This window comes from Aquila chrysaetos, chromosome Z, assembly GCF_900496995.4.
Source record: "Aquila chrysaetos chrysaetos chromosome Z, bAquChr1.4, whole genome shotgun sequence".
Classification (NCBI taxonomy): domain Eukaryota; kingdom Metazoa; phylum Chordata; class Aves; order Accipitriformes; family Accipitridae; genus Aquila; species Aquila chrysaetos.
The window spans coordinates 60,444,797-60,459,009 of NC_044030.1; the positions used below are offsets into that span (position 1 = coordinate 60,444,797).

The 14,213-nt window shown below is 36.0% G+C and overlaps 1 protein-coding gene across 5 annotated transcripts in view; it reads right to left on the minus strand.

Moving 5' to 3' along the window:
* The window catches only part of CERT1 (ceramide transporter 1), an 80,448-nt gene that overhangs the window by 5,182 nt on the left and 61,053 nt on the right, over positions 1-14,213 (minus strand). For 4 of the 5 annotated variants that reach the window (XM_041121054.1, XM_030005260.2, XM_041121055.1 and 1 more), the window contains 9 exons: positions 11,667-11,759; positions 10,141-10,227; positions 8,536-8,628; positions 7,886-7,963; positions 3,560-3,655; positions 2,763-2,895; positions 2,576-2,646; positions 1,158-1,286; positions 233-362 (listed from right to left, as the gene is read on the minus strand). In XM_041121054.1, the coding sequence (XP_040976988.1) occupies positions 233-362; positions 1,158-1,286; positions 2,576-2,646; positions 2,763-2,895; positions 3,560-3,655; positions 7,886-7,963; positions 8,536-8,628; positions 10,141-10,227; positions 11,667-11,759 (910 nt within the window). The remainder of the gene's footprint in view (positions 1-232; positions 363-1,157; positions 1,287-2,575; positions 2,647-2,762; positions 2,896-3,559; positions 3,656-7,885; positions 7,964-8,535; positions 8,629-10,140; positions 10,228-11,666; positions 11,760-14,213) is intronic. The other variant, XM_030005261.2, reaches the window with a different exon arrangement.

A 14,213-nucleotide genomic window follows, 5' to 3' on the forward strand; every position in this document is an offset into this window, starting at 1 on the left:
AGGACTGAGCTACACACCACTTCCATTTATTCCTTCCAGAACACCACACGATGAATCATCCCATTCACTGATTCATGTAGCACATTAATTTGAGTCTTTTTGAACAAGACGACCACAAGTGTGATGCTATATATAAATTTAACAGAAAATTGCATCAAACTTTTTTTGCCAGTATTCAGCTCCCCACAATTAGCATATACCATGAATGTCATACTGAAAATTTTAGACTTACCATTAGCTACATATGTAATCTTGCATAGGATGTTGTCCCTGCTTATTTCCTTGTTCCCCTCTGGTGGACTTACTAATGTCTGACAAATCATAGCAATATTTATTTTGGCACGGACACAGCGATTGTTCAGCTGCCAAAAAAAATGAAACATTTGTAAGCCTCAAACTAAATTTGTTTCAGTATACTTGACTGCTAACATTTTAATTTACTATGAAGTCTAAGACACTCCAGAAACTGTGTTTCCGAAAGTTTGCATTCTAGCACTACATGGGTGCAACATGAATGTGAGTGAAATGAAAGGTACATGGTGAATAGGGAAAGGGTTAAACTAAATGCCTGAATCTCAGGTTTCTGCTTGCTTAATACATATTACAAGCAAATTACTTCAATTATTGTGAAAAATGAGTAAAAGAAACATTTAAAGAATAATGCATCAACATTTACAAGTTATCAGTAATTTTTCCCTTGTAAGCAGGCAATGGCATAGCAATCAGCACAAAAACAACCCAAACAAAACAATCATTGCTACTATCTGACAGAACCAAGGCAGAACTGTGTAAGACGGAGGTTTAACAGATTCCATATCTATAATTATACAAGCCTACTCCTGTATCTGACAGTATTGAAGAGTTATTGATTTGATTCCATACAAAATAACATCAATTCCTTAAAATGTTTTCCCATCTCCAGAAATTTTGCTTCCATTCTGCTGCAACACCTTAGATCTGCCAACTGCTGAGATAAGACAAGAAAGCTTTTGGCTTAGAATGCCTTCATCAGGTCATTGTATCACCTGGTTTAAATAAACTGTATTTTTGCATACCCGCCCCCAACCTCCCTCACACTAATATTTCACATGCATTACCACATAATAGAAAAATGTTATCTTAAAAACAGAACTTGATAGAATGAAAATAACACTTACAGGAGCACTGTCATGTTCCACAGAGAAATTGCACACAATCCACGTTTCAGGATCATTTTCACTGAATGCTGGTATCTTCCTGATGGCAGACAAATACAGCACATCCCTTTGAGAAGCTGGCCACACCCTCTGCAGAGAAACACATGAATATAAACTTTTCCAGTTTTGCAAATTAAGTACTTGCTGTGCTTAAAGGAAAAAACAAGCAAGGCAAACCAGGTCAGTCATGTTATTTAAGTAAAAGTTTCTTCTAGTTAGTAATTTCATTTTCAAAACTGAAACAGAACATAGTGGTTGTACAGATGCATATCAGGTTATATGGCTATGCCTCATTTTAAAAAATTTAAGGCAAAAGTTTAAGGCCTTTGAAATGCAGAAAGCCAAGCTGCAATGACTTTTTCAGTACACAAACAGGAAGATGCAGTGCCCCTCCTGTTCCCTCAACCTCAACTTTATCTTTTAGTTAATACTTGTAAGCTACAAACAGAACTAGGGGTTAAGTATAAATAGATGCATCTACAGTTACTTATGTCTCCAGAGAGAGGGAGAGGAATATTTAAAACAAATATTATTTCAAAAAGCTACTACTTCAGTAAGACAGATATGGTAAACTGGTATTATCTAAGAGAAAGTTTCAGAAGCAAAATGTCCAATAAAATAAGAATATACACAAAAGCCATTTTCCTGACACTCAAAAGCTAGATATTTTTCCCCTATTGCCACAACACTACACAGTTTACACAACCGTCTTACTCAAAATCACAAGTCCTCTGTTACAGAAGTTTTAAGATAATTGCATTACTGGTAAAATTGTCAAAGAAAATATTTGGTTTGAGTATACTAATGGTTGGAATCATTCAAGATTAAAGATGAATCTGTACACTTCATTCCCATTTTTTTGAACCTTTAAGTTAGTTGTTGGGTTATAATTAAAATAAACATTTTCGTAAATTTACACTAGAACTGGTTGGGGGGGGGGGAAATAATGAAGTTACAAAAACAAATGTTATACCAGCAATTATCCCATCTCATAATGCAAATGTGTATGTCAACTAATTGTGGTCAACAATAGCTTGCATTATCGCAACGACATATGATACAGTGGTATAGGTTTCTTCCTTGTAGCCAGCGTTGATTTATTGCTTCCATTTGCTTTAGATGACTCTTGCCTTGCTGGCAGTGATATACTTAGAGATTAAAAACAGTCCTTATTTGTTATTACACATGCACAACCAATTATGCTATCAAGACAAGTTTGAAAAATTGACAAAGTTGTAGTTTAATAGAGAACTTGTTCTGAAATGTTGTTCTGAACAGTATTTTACGTTTTTAAGCCATTAAAGTACTCAGAAAAAGATTAGAACACATACGCCCCAGACGGTCTCAGTAAGGTAAGCATACGGCTGAAGTGTTATTACCTTATGTGTCTGGTAAATGATGATTGCATTATCAGCTAAATTTTCCACAACATGGAAATTTTCAATTGTTGCTAAAAGAGGAGGAAGAAAAAAAAAATTCATCAGTAAACAAGCACAGATATTAGGCCAATGTTATAAACAATCTGCTTGCTAATAAACATGCAAAGCTTAAGAACCAATTCCTTACTTTCCCAGTCATTACGAACATCAACATTCCAGAAGTAGTGGCAAACTTCATGCCCTGTTACCCCTTTAACAGCATGGGTTGCTTTCAAAGGATCTAAAACTATGCCATTCTCTTCCACCTCTCTTCTGTATACCTACAGCCAAATACAAAGAAATGTAGAACAGAAATTGTCAGAACTATTCATGTTTTAATTGTTTAAAAATTCATCTTTTTTTAAAAAAAAACACTTACCCAGAAGACTAACACATGAATCATTTGCCCTGTCAGTGTTCTCTGGTAACTACCAATGCAGACATTATTACATGACAATTCACATTAAAATACCAATATTTGAAGAATCTCTACTCCAAAAATAATTAAGCTACCTTATTTATCACTATGCATAAGGATTCACACAAGCACAGTAGAGCAGTCAACACAGTAACTTGCTACTGTATAACATTTTTGTACATCGAATTTACACATCATTTTGATACCAAGTTTTAAGTAGGAGAGAATGAGAAAGGAATCTGCAAAGACAAAGCTATTGCAAGAGTTACAGGGGATTTTGTATGAATAAACATATTAGAAGCTGCAGCTCTTACGGACTCCAGTCCTAACTTAAAACAATGCTATTTTAACAGCATAACTTGCTGAGTCATAGTATTCCCAGAGAATCATAGAATCATTTATGTTGGAAAAGACCCTTAAGACCGAGTCCAACCATAAACCTAACACTGCCAAGTCCACCAGACTGAAAGTACCCCTCCTCACAGCATATCATCTTGTATCAATCAAACAAAACCCCAAACGTTTACCTTCATTTCTCCTTCTTCTACCACTAGCTGCCAATTGGCATCTCCTCCTACATCTTGCAAGGAATATGTCATGTGGTTTTGTACCATCTCTTCCACCTTGAAAGGAAAAAAAAAAGATACACGTTAACTCATTCCTTCCATCTTCTTGGGCAGAGACTGTGCAGCATTGGAAGTCACAAGTCAATACTTCAAATCCTGTGCAGGGGCTGACTTTGGACAACAGAGCTTTCTATTACAGGGTAAGAACAAGCAGATACTTCTGGCTTTCAGAAACAAAAGCCAAAATCTTGATTCAACTTCCAACTTCATTCTTTATGAGTACTTCTTATCCTTTCTTTGCACCTTTGAACGGTCAAAGCTCACTGTTTTCTACCCAGGACAGTTTTATTTTAGCATATAGGAATTTACTTCAGGTATCTCTAAACAGAATTACAATGCACTGTAAGATATTCACTGAAGAGCATTTAAAAAGCTGAACAAAGGTGGGGTTGCCAGGGAGTAAGACAGACAAGCTCTAAAAAGGTGAGTGCATATCAAAAATCATATTGGAAGAGTAGTGAAGGAAACAGTCATGAGCAAAGCATGCCTATTCTGTTTCACTGGCATCTTTGCACAGCTAGAAAAAGACCAGAAATGTTTACATTCAAAAAAAAAAGTCATGATAATACAGAGACTCTACTATTACAAAATATTAATTTAAAAATTATTTAGCTAGAAAGTTGTGTGCTTTTCTTAAAGGCCAAATTTTTGATACATTTTTATCAAGCTATGGGAATACCTCATTTTTTAATTCCACATAAAGTGCATGAAAATGGGTACTGGGACAGAAAATGGATTTTTTTAAAACCTACAACTTTATTCTGTTTCTTTGGTTCCCCACCCCTTTCCAAATCCCACTCTCCCCCAAATAAAAACAGAAGCAAAAATATAAGGTCTCCATTGCTGCATAATGTTTAAAAGTACTGGAAACACTTCAATAACTTTTTTCCACCCAAAAGGCAGGTGACTACTAAACTTGTCACAGCAAGTCCACACGATTGACACTGTTTTCCTGAATTACTAGAAATACCTTTTTTTTTTTTCAAAAGGAAAAGCACAAGCAAAGGTTAGTTAATTGACCAATGCGAAGATTAGTCTATAAAGTGCACAATCACAAGATTATTAGCCTGAACCCATAAGTGGTTTTGCACAACTTACAAAATATGAAGCCTAGTGTGCATATAAAATAACATATAAAATATATTTGAGCAAGTAGTACAACAAGTAGGAAGCAAAATTAAAGGATACTTAATGATCTCTTTCTGATACAGAATTGAAAGATGTTATTTACTTTTAATTTAAAGCAGTAATTTTGTTTGTACTATGTTCTCCATGGGCAATACACTTAAGACCAGGAAGAAAAAATGTAATTGAATAAAGTAAAAATCCTCAAAGTACAACATCAAAATAAAATCCATTGGATAGAAATTCTAGTTATCTTATTTTAACTATAGACTTCTCTACAGAAGGAAAAGTTATCAGTCCAGTTTGGGGGATTTTCTTTGGGTTTTATTTTTGAGTTATGATGAACTAAAAACACCCATGGGATTTGTGTTTCTGCTTTTAGACAGGCCATCCTTTCCTGCCAGTTACTAGCAGGTTCCCTACAAAAGATTCTTCTATTATTTTTTTTTTCTCCAGTGAAACAACGACAGCACAATCCAAACCAGTTAAGAATGCGGGCTATTTAAATATTTAGTTTACTAGTTCTAGGTCACACTTCTTTCAGAAAGGAATCCTTGCCATGCTCCCAACATTTACCTGCAACACCTTCAGGTCCCTATGTCTCCTCTCCCCTAGCTCCTAATCTATTAAGGAGAAAGCTAGCTTTTATATGCTTGTTTTGTCTTTCGCTGCTTTTTGCTTTATGCTAAATGCAGAGGGATGAGGGGAATAGCAAGGAAAGAAGAGAAAGAAGCAACCTAACAGTTACTTTCTTCTGCTTCACCAAGGAATTGCACTACTGACCACCGCCTTGTGCATACTACCTGTACAAACTGTATGTAATCCTCGCACTGGTTGCTGTCTGTTAACCTGCACCTATTTCAGAGGCACAGAATCAAGATTCACAGCTTCTTTCCCACTAGAGATGCCACGCTATTACCTCTGAGTTCCTGGCAGGCTACAGGAACGGTCTGCAAAAATACTTGTAACCTGAATGTCATGCAGCCTTGGCCTGAACATTAAGTGGGAAATTCTTCACTTCAAAGGCCCTCAGAACATCTCAATCTATTTTAAAATCTGATAGTCCTTTAAAAGAAGGTGGTCTGCAAAACATTTACAGTGTTTTAAGCCCACAACCTCCCACTCAACTGGCAGAGACAAATCAATGCCTTTCTAGAGGCACACTGAAGAACCAGCTCCCATCAGAATACACGTTTATACTTCTCTATCTTAAAAACAAGGCTGCAAGTTTCTACTTGACCTTTTACTGATACCAAAATTCCCTTCATATGAATGAAGTCTGGAAACAAGTCACATTTATTCAGAATCAAGGTATTAGCTTGCCTTTCCAAAAGCCAAATCCTCAGCCTGGGGATAGAAGCCAATTTCATATTAATAAGGTCCAGAACAGGTTGCCACCAAAAGAAGGTGTGCTGCTTTTCTCTTCATGCTCTCAGTTGTGTTTCACCTGCTTGTTCAGTAGTGATGAAACTCCAGAGCAGCTAGACTGACTTGTTGATCTGGCAAAAATCCGTTCTAGGGAAAATATTTGGTGGGTGTGTGGGGAGAGTAGTTTCCTACAACTTAATAAGATCATCCTTCCTGCAGTGAGTCCATTAACTTGAAACTGTATTTGAAGGCACTCAGTAGTAACCTGTACATAGTATAATCCACGCAGCAGCTAAAAAGAGCGACAGCTTGACTCCAGTCCATTTGCTCGTGATCCTTAACCTCAATTTGCATTATTGTGATAAAGACCTGGTTCACCTCAGATTTGTTTTTAAATGGTTCCTTTCTCAGCCACACTAGTGCTCTGATACTCAGGTTTATCATATGAAGGTACAAATATTATCACAGGCATAAAAGAGGTGAAAACAAGGAGGCCTGCATATTTTAGCAACTATGAGTTTCCCTTACATTGAACTGCCCATGTACCCATAGCCTGACAGACAACAAATTCCTATCTTTGGAATCAAATTTGCTTTCTGTTACTTGATTTCCCCACTCCTCCCAAACAAAAACAAGCTCAAAAAACCTAACTTGACTACTGGAGTACCAGTAGATAAGCCTATTGTTGCTGTGCAATGACCTGCATACTTTCTCCCTTGCGGTAAGTTCAAATTTCAGAAATTAACTGCCTGCAAAAGGTCAAGGCAAGTGTTGGGATTTCAGTCCAATAAGAAAGATCTGAAGTGTTAGGGTCCTACTCATAAAGCTAGTAGTAAGGTCTGCAGGTAGCACGATTCCAGGCTCTGTTAATCAAAAGAAAATCCATTCCTCCATTTGAAAAAGCAGGTTGTTTGCAGCTTTAGTTAGTAATTTAAAAAAACCTCCAGAATAACAGAACCCAGAAGAAAGCTCCATATTCACAATCACACATGGACCACAGCAGAAGGAAACTAATGGCATGAATGCCATGTCTGAACAACTTTTTTTGAAACTAAAGAGCAAACACATGAACCCACCTTCTAATTCTACTCTGAACTATGATCTTCAGAGCAAGCACCTAAAGTAATTTTGTACACTACTGGAATAGGTCACTATGACTACATTGACATATTCAGGATGTCAGACATTTTCTGAACGATAAGTGAATATATTGAAACTCTTCAGTAAAAATTCTCATACCCACAATCTTGTTTGTCAACATACTTTATGACTTTTCAGCAATAAAACTAGTTGTAGAGGTAAAAAATGGTAATAGTGAACCTTAACATTTAGCATCTTAATGTCATTACAAAGACAAAAATCAAACCTTTGATTTAAAAGCAAGAAAAACTATTCAATTTGAAGCAAAGACCATCTCCACCGACACAAAACAGGTGTTATTCTACTTTTATTATAATCAGAAATGCAAAATTTTCAAATTGTAAGCATTTTTATTAAAGCTATTGAATTAAGTCCAACAGTTTCACAAGATTTGGGCCTCTGCACAAGTGATATGCATGCAAGCTGGACGTAAAAAGACAACCATTTAGTACAGGAATAGAGAACTCCTTTGTTTGTCTCAATGTACTAGTTTAAAGCAAGCAGTGATTTATGTAACAAAAAACCCAGGTTCTAGAGAAGAGGATGAAATACAGCAGAGATATGCAACCCCCACTCTACACATTAATACAGTACCTGGGCGCTGAATCTGTGAACATCATCAGAGGCACTGACTAGATCAATGGAAGACATGGAGGAAGAGCGACTATAGGGCTACCAGAGACAGACAAAGAAAAAACCAAGTAATCAGAACAAAGGCACAACAGAGCATTCATTACCAACTTGCAAGCACAAGATAATGAAGAAAAGGAAAACAAAAGCACCATAAGCAGCAAGCACAGCAGCGAATGCACCTATTATGTATTATGCTCCCAGTGTAGCCCTGAGAGGAACATAGTGTTTCCAGTAACACTAAAAAAAAGTCAACTGATACTGATACAAGTGACTGGATTTTAAAATTTTTTAAAATAAAATCAATTAAATTAATTTTGGTGAAGGTATCTTAAAAACACTGAGGTTAGCAAGTTGGGATTTTTCCTTTACTACGTAACTGACAAGCTTGATACAGGTCAAGGGTATTCTAAATAGATACTCAAATCAGTATTTTTTGAGCCAAGAAGGAAACAGTCCTTCTCCAATTCTGGCTACTTCATTTGAAAACAAGTAAACCATTGAAAGTTACTAGAAACACCTAAAAAAAAAATCTCACCTTCCCATACAAAATATTATATAGGAATATCATAGGTCAGCCTATTACTCAGAGGAGATCATGAGAAATATCTTACCTTTTGGACAAACCGATGAGTCCCCACAGCAGAATATGCATCTCCAGAAGGTACGGATGTTGGCCAGTGTAATCTAACCTTTTCACTTTGGGTCTGCAACAAAATATGTTTAATTATTAGTAGTCAGCAGCTACTGGGTGGAACAGAGTGAGTCATCCTCAATCTACATAGTGGTTACAACAACTAACGCTGTCCATGACAGGCAGGAAGCTGTCATCCTCCTGGAACGCTCAGTAAGCAAAGACTGCATTTGTCCATACTTCAATAAGTATTTCTGAGTTAAGGAAAATAGATCGGCAGCACTAAGGATTGTCCTGGTTTTGGCTGGGATAGAGTTAATTTTCTTCTTAGTAGCTGGTACAGTGTGTTTTGGATTTAGTGTGAGAATGACGTTGACAACAGACTGATGTTTTAGTTGTTGATAAGTAGCACTTATCCTAAGTTAAGGATTTTTCAGTTTCCCATGCTCTGCCAGCAAGCAGGTGTACAAGAAGCTTGGAGGCAGCATGGCCAGCACAGCTGACTCAAACTGGCCAAAGGGATTTTCCATACCATGTGACATCATGCTCAGTATACGAACTGGGGGAAGTTGGCCAGGAGGGGGAGATCGCTGCTTGGGCATCAGTCAAGCAGGTGGTGAGCAATTGAATTGTGCATCACTTGTCTTTTCTTGGGTTTTATTTATATTTTTGTCTTGTTATATTCATCATCATCATCATAATTTTATTGTTAGTATTGTATTTTAGTTTAGTTATTAAACTGTTTTTATCACAACCCACACATTTGGGAGGGGGGAGGAGCAAGCAAGCAGCTGTGTGGTGCTTAGTTGGTGGCTGAGGTTAAACCATGACAAGGATCCATGTAGTAGTACAACAGTCACTCAAAACTTTTTTTCTCCACTAAGAGACCCCAACATAGGTAAACTCAGTTGGGTACTATATGTCCACTAGAAAGTCTTCTAATTCTTAACGTAGTCATTGTATTCACTATATTCATAAGCCTAAACACTTTTAAGACAAAGGATGCACCACTTTGTTATTCCCTCTTATTTTATACACTGCTATATGTTCTCATATTCTACATATTTCCTCACACGCATCTTGTCCCTTTTTGATCCTTGTCACTGAAGTGTATTCAAGAAATGAGTTAGAGAAATGGCCAGAGGCTACAGAAATTTTAAATAAAAACAAACACCAACAGAACTACATCTTTCCTATTTCACACACTGGTAGAGTCAAAAGAAACTTCAGAGCAACAATTAGGTTTTGAGAAATAGCTGCAGTATTTGATATTCTTATTTGCACAGGACATCAGCTATATACAAAGGTAAGTTTTATACAGGACACTTATTTATGAATTAGAAACTGGAGACATTCAATCAGTTTAACACTTATACTATCCTTTTCTGTATAAGCTGTGAAGTCAGTTTCTCAAATTTACTGTTAAGCACCCAACATGTAACTTAATATTTTTAAAGTGAATTCCTCTCATCAGTGTCAGAATAAAATATCTAGAGCTTCAGGAGACGCATCCCAGGACTGAGTTTAAGTCACAGAAGTCTCCCATGAAGTGCCCATCATTAAGACATTTTTCAAGTATCAATACCTGTTCTTCCATTTTATCCTGTCTATCAAGAGCAGCTTCAACAGCATCAAAGAATTCTTCTTCATTAATCAGACTATTAGGACCTTCCTAGAGCATAAGAAACAAAACTAGTTCAAAATTTTGGAGACATGAGAGTTCCACTTCAGTTTAATATTAGAAATATGTATTTATATATTATGCATATAACTGATGGAAGCAAATGTCTTCTATAGAACTCAAATTTTTTCACCAATATTCTTAGATTACAATTCCTCTGAAAACCCTACCTGTTAAAGGAAATCACTCCCTCTAACTACAATTTAAGGATATTTGTATAAAGAAAAAAAACAGGAAACTGAGTAACAGTGTCAATACACTGACATCAGATGTAGGTTTTAATTAACATACACCTTAAAAGTGTTTACAGTGTGTCAGTAAAGCACACTGACATAATTGTGTAGTTAGACTCCTTCCAAGTATTCCAGTGCCTTAGGGCAGATTTCAGATATGTGCTCAAAACTTAACAAGAGAAGACAAAATTATGGGCATCTCTATTGAAAATTCTTGGAAAGAACAGTTTAACACTGTTCTAACAGCAGGTAGAGTTGAGTCAACTATTAAAAACTTGAGTCTACTAAGTAAAATGGTAATTTTAGAAATTAGATTTACTGCTTTTACTATATTGTAAAACAAGCTGGTCCAGCCAATTTCAAAAAATTACAACAGGGATAGCTGGGAGAATCAGCTGGGTTCATAACCAGGTAGACAAAGTCCAACTTCCTATCCATCTTTTTCTTTTACAGTGTATGCCTCAGTCACAATTAAGAACCTAAGCTCAAGTATCTTTTAAATATTTCAACATATTAGTACTGTTTCTCAGGCTATGATTTGTAAGTAGAAATGTGTTTGTTTAATGTACATGAAAGGGTCAAGTTCTTTAAAAATTATGCAAACTGCATTATAGGCACAGTAGCTTACATTATTCTTCACAAGGTAGTTTAAGCATCTTAGACCTTGACTAAATACCTCACTGAGAAGGAAGCTGCTGAAATATGCAACTTAACAGATGAAAGGAACCTAAAATCATGTATTTGTCAACATGAAATTTCAAGCAGCAGTGACAAGTTAAAAATCAAGTTAAACTTCAGATTCTAGGACTGCCTCTGCAGTGAGGGTTTTCTTATTTGCTTTACATATCTACACAGCTAAACCATTACAACAGGAAAGTAGAAAACCATTGCATAAAAGCAATTTCAAATGTGCAAGAAAAATAATCAAAAAACAGCAGAAATATCTGTAAGCAAAATGCTTTAGACAAAAGCAGAACAGGGAAGCCTGAGGTGAAGACAGACTTCCATTCTCAAAACATTAAGGACTGACATTCTTCATACAGTTTCATTTTCCAAGGTGGAAGAATAAAAGGGGCATGAACACACTTGCAGAAGCCAAAGACCTTGATTTACACACACCCCTTTCCCCACTTTGAGGAACAAACTAATCTTTAAAAGTCATAGTGTTTTTAAAAATTTCAGAAGCAGAATTTGTACCTCATAGTCTGGCCCTCCAAAGTGGGACTTTTTCTTCAGTTCTGTCACAGCATTTTTGTATGCTTCTTCAATTCTTCTCCTTTTCTCTATCTCCTGTAAAATTACATGATCATTTGATGCAGTAAGAATGAATTGACTGATAACAGTCAACATGGCAAGAAATGGAATGACCAGTGTAGTTTTTTCCAAGTAACAATTGCAAGCTGCTGATTTTCTGAATTTATTTGCATGTATGCACTATATGTGACCATATACATGCATGTATAATACAAAGCTTGGGGAGCTAGCTACCTTGAGGATACCTTCTTTCAGTCATGTGGAAGAAGGTAGATCAGCGAGCAAAAACTGTTATCTAGTTTAAGCATAGCTATTCATGGTTCACTGAGGGTCAGACTTTGTATCTGACTGACAGCTTATATAAACCTCCTTGACACAGATGCTTGGGCAGTGACAACAAAGGGTGAAAAGTAAGATTGGTAAAAAGCTAACTTGTTAAATGTGGTGAGATACTAATGAGTCACAGCATGTAAGTTTGTATCTATAATTAGCTGGCATAGGATCACGATGAATCATTGTAAACTCCATGCAAGACTAACAACTCAACATCGTTCTCCCATAATAAGGTGTGTGACTGTACTAGAGCCACTGATGTCTGTATCACTGTATTTTGACTTAGAAGAGTAGTAATGCCAGAACCAGATTAAGTCTAATACTTCCTCTGCAAATTCTACGTACTGCCAGGTATTCCCAGTGAAAAAGCTACAAATACTTCTGAAATTCTTGCAGAATTCAGCTTTAATACGCAAGATGTTTCTCTGTCCCCTTTCAGAATCACTTCAGGTGGAAGAAAGTCTTACAGGTGACAACTGGACACCATACACTACTTCTTGCAGATATGAGTATAATTATTCAGCAACCCACTTCGAACTTTAAAGATTCAGTGGAAAATCCTTAAGCAATACTGAAAGACTGAGTTTACCAACAGGGAATTTGGTGGTAACACCACTCTGGAACACATTTTCCAGTTTCTAAAGAAAAGTTTGAAAAGTAAAGCAACAGTTTTGATGTAAAAGAAAGTAGTACAGTTTTCCACAGGAAAATTCTTAGGAAAAAAAGCAGCACTTAAATGAAGAGAGTATTGTCTTTATCTGTGAACACAGGCTTTTCCCTTCTGAAACAATCACAAAGAGGCAATAGCTGCTAACACTTTTTTTTCACAAAATTTTGCAAGTTTATCTTTTTTGAAAGTAATTGGAGAGTCCTGAAGATGCATAAAGCATGACTTTAATATAAGTCATTGAGAGAAAGCATAGAAGTTTTACCAGAACACTTGGAATGAAAAAAAACCAAAACAAAACCGCAAAACAACTCCTCCCACTCGCCCCAAACCACCACACTTTCTGTACTTCAATCTGCAAATTAGTGATAATTCACATGTGTCCAAAGACAACTCTCCAAATCTGCCAGCTTCTCTTGGCAACAACATTAAATAAGGCAGAAATTGGGAAACTGTTTGACTGCACAGCAGAAAAATTACTGGTGTATTAAAACTCCGTAAATTTAATGAGACATTTAAGTTACAATTGTCAAAGGTGAACAAAATAAGCTACCTAAACACATTAATTCTAAGGTATATTTTAATGTTCAGAGGATAAGTTTGCTCACTAACAACAATTAGTACGACCAAAGGAAACAAGAAGAGAAAAATGTTGCTGTAGTCAAGACAACATAAAAAGCATCATCACAAGGATTTTGTTGCAAATAAAACAATGGACCAAATACTAGAGATTAAAACCTTTCCTTGTTTATCCATTTTAAGAAAGGTCTATTTTAAATTACATTCAAGAGGCTCATACTGAAAAATATACTCCACTGGAAAAACAAAAAGTCAAGCTCAAGATCTTCACAGCTAAGAAGAAAAGGTTGAAAGCAAAGCTGTAACTACAATTACCTTTAGATAATACATGGTTTTGTATTAATTTTATTCTGGCCATCTGCCTGTTTTGGTAGCAGAAAAAAGACTAAATATAGAATTCTAAAATTACAATCATTAAGTGCATTATATCAGTCTCCTTAAAAATTAAACCATGCTTTTATAATAATTTCTTGTTTTCAAAGGTTTAGAAATAGTTTCCAACCTTCAGAATGTAACTTAAACCCCTTTATTTTATTAAAAAAGGGGGAATTATAGAGAAAGATACTCACTATATAATACCGTACTCATCTCTAGTCAAACTGTAGTTACCTCCAGATTCAAACTCTACTGAAATTGAGCTTTTTTAATATGAGAAATTTTTTAGGACAGCTATAATTTTGAAACATATTTGCTTCAAGTTCAGCAGACAAATCTGTCTTGGATCTTTAGGCTAAGCTAGCCCTCTACAAGATCAAGGTTGTATAATTTTGTGAGGTAGAGGGACTTCTCTAATCACCTTTGTGTGTTGCTGTTAAGTAAAAGTAGTTCTGAAGCTAGTGGAGTGAGGAGGCTGGAAAGGAGAGGAGAGTGAGCTGTATTACAGTGGCACTTATACTACTTGTAAAACACTC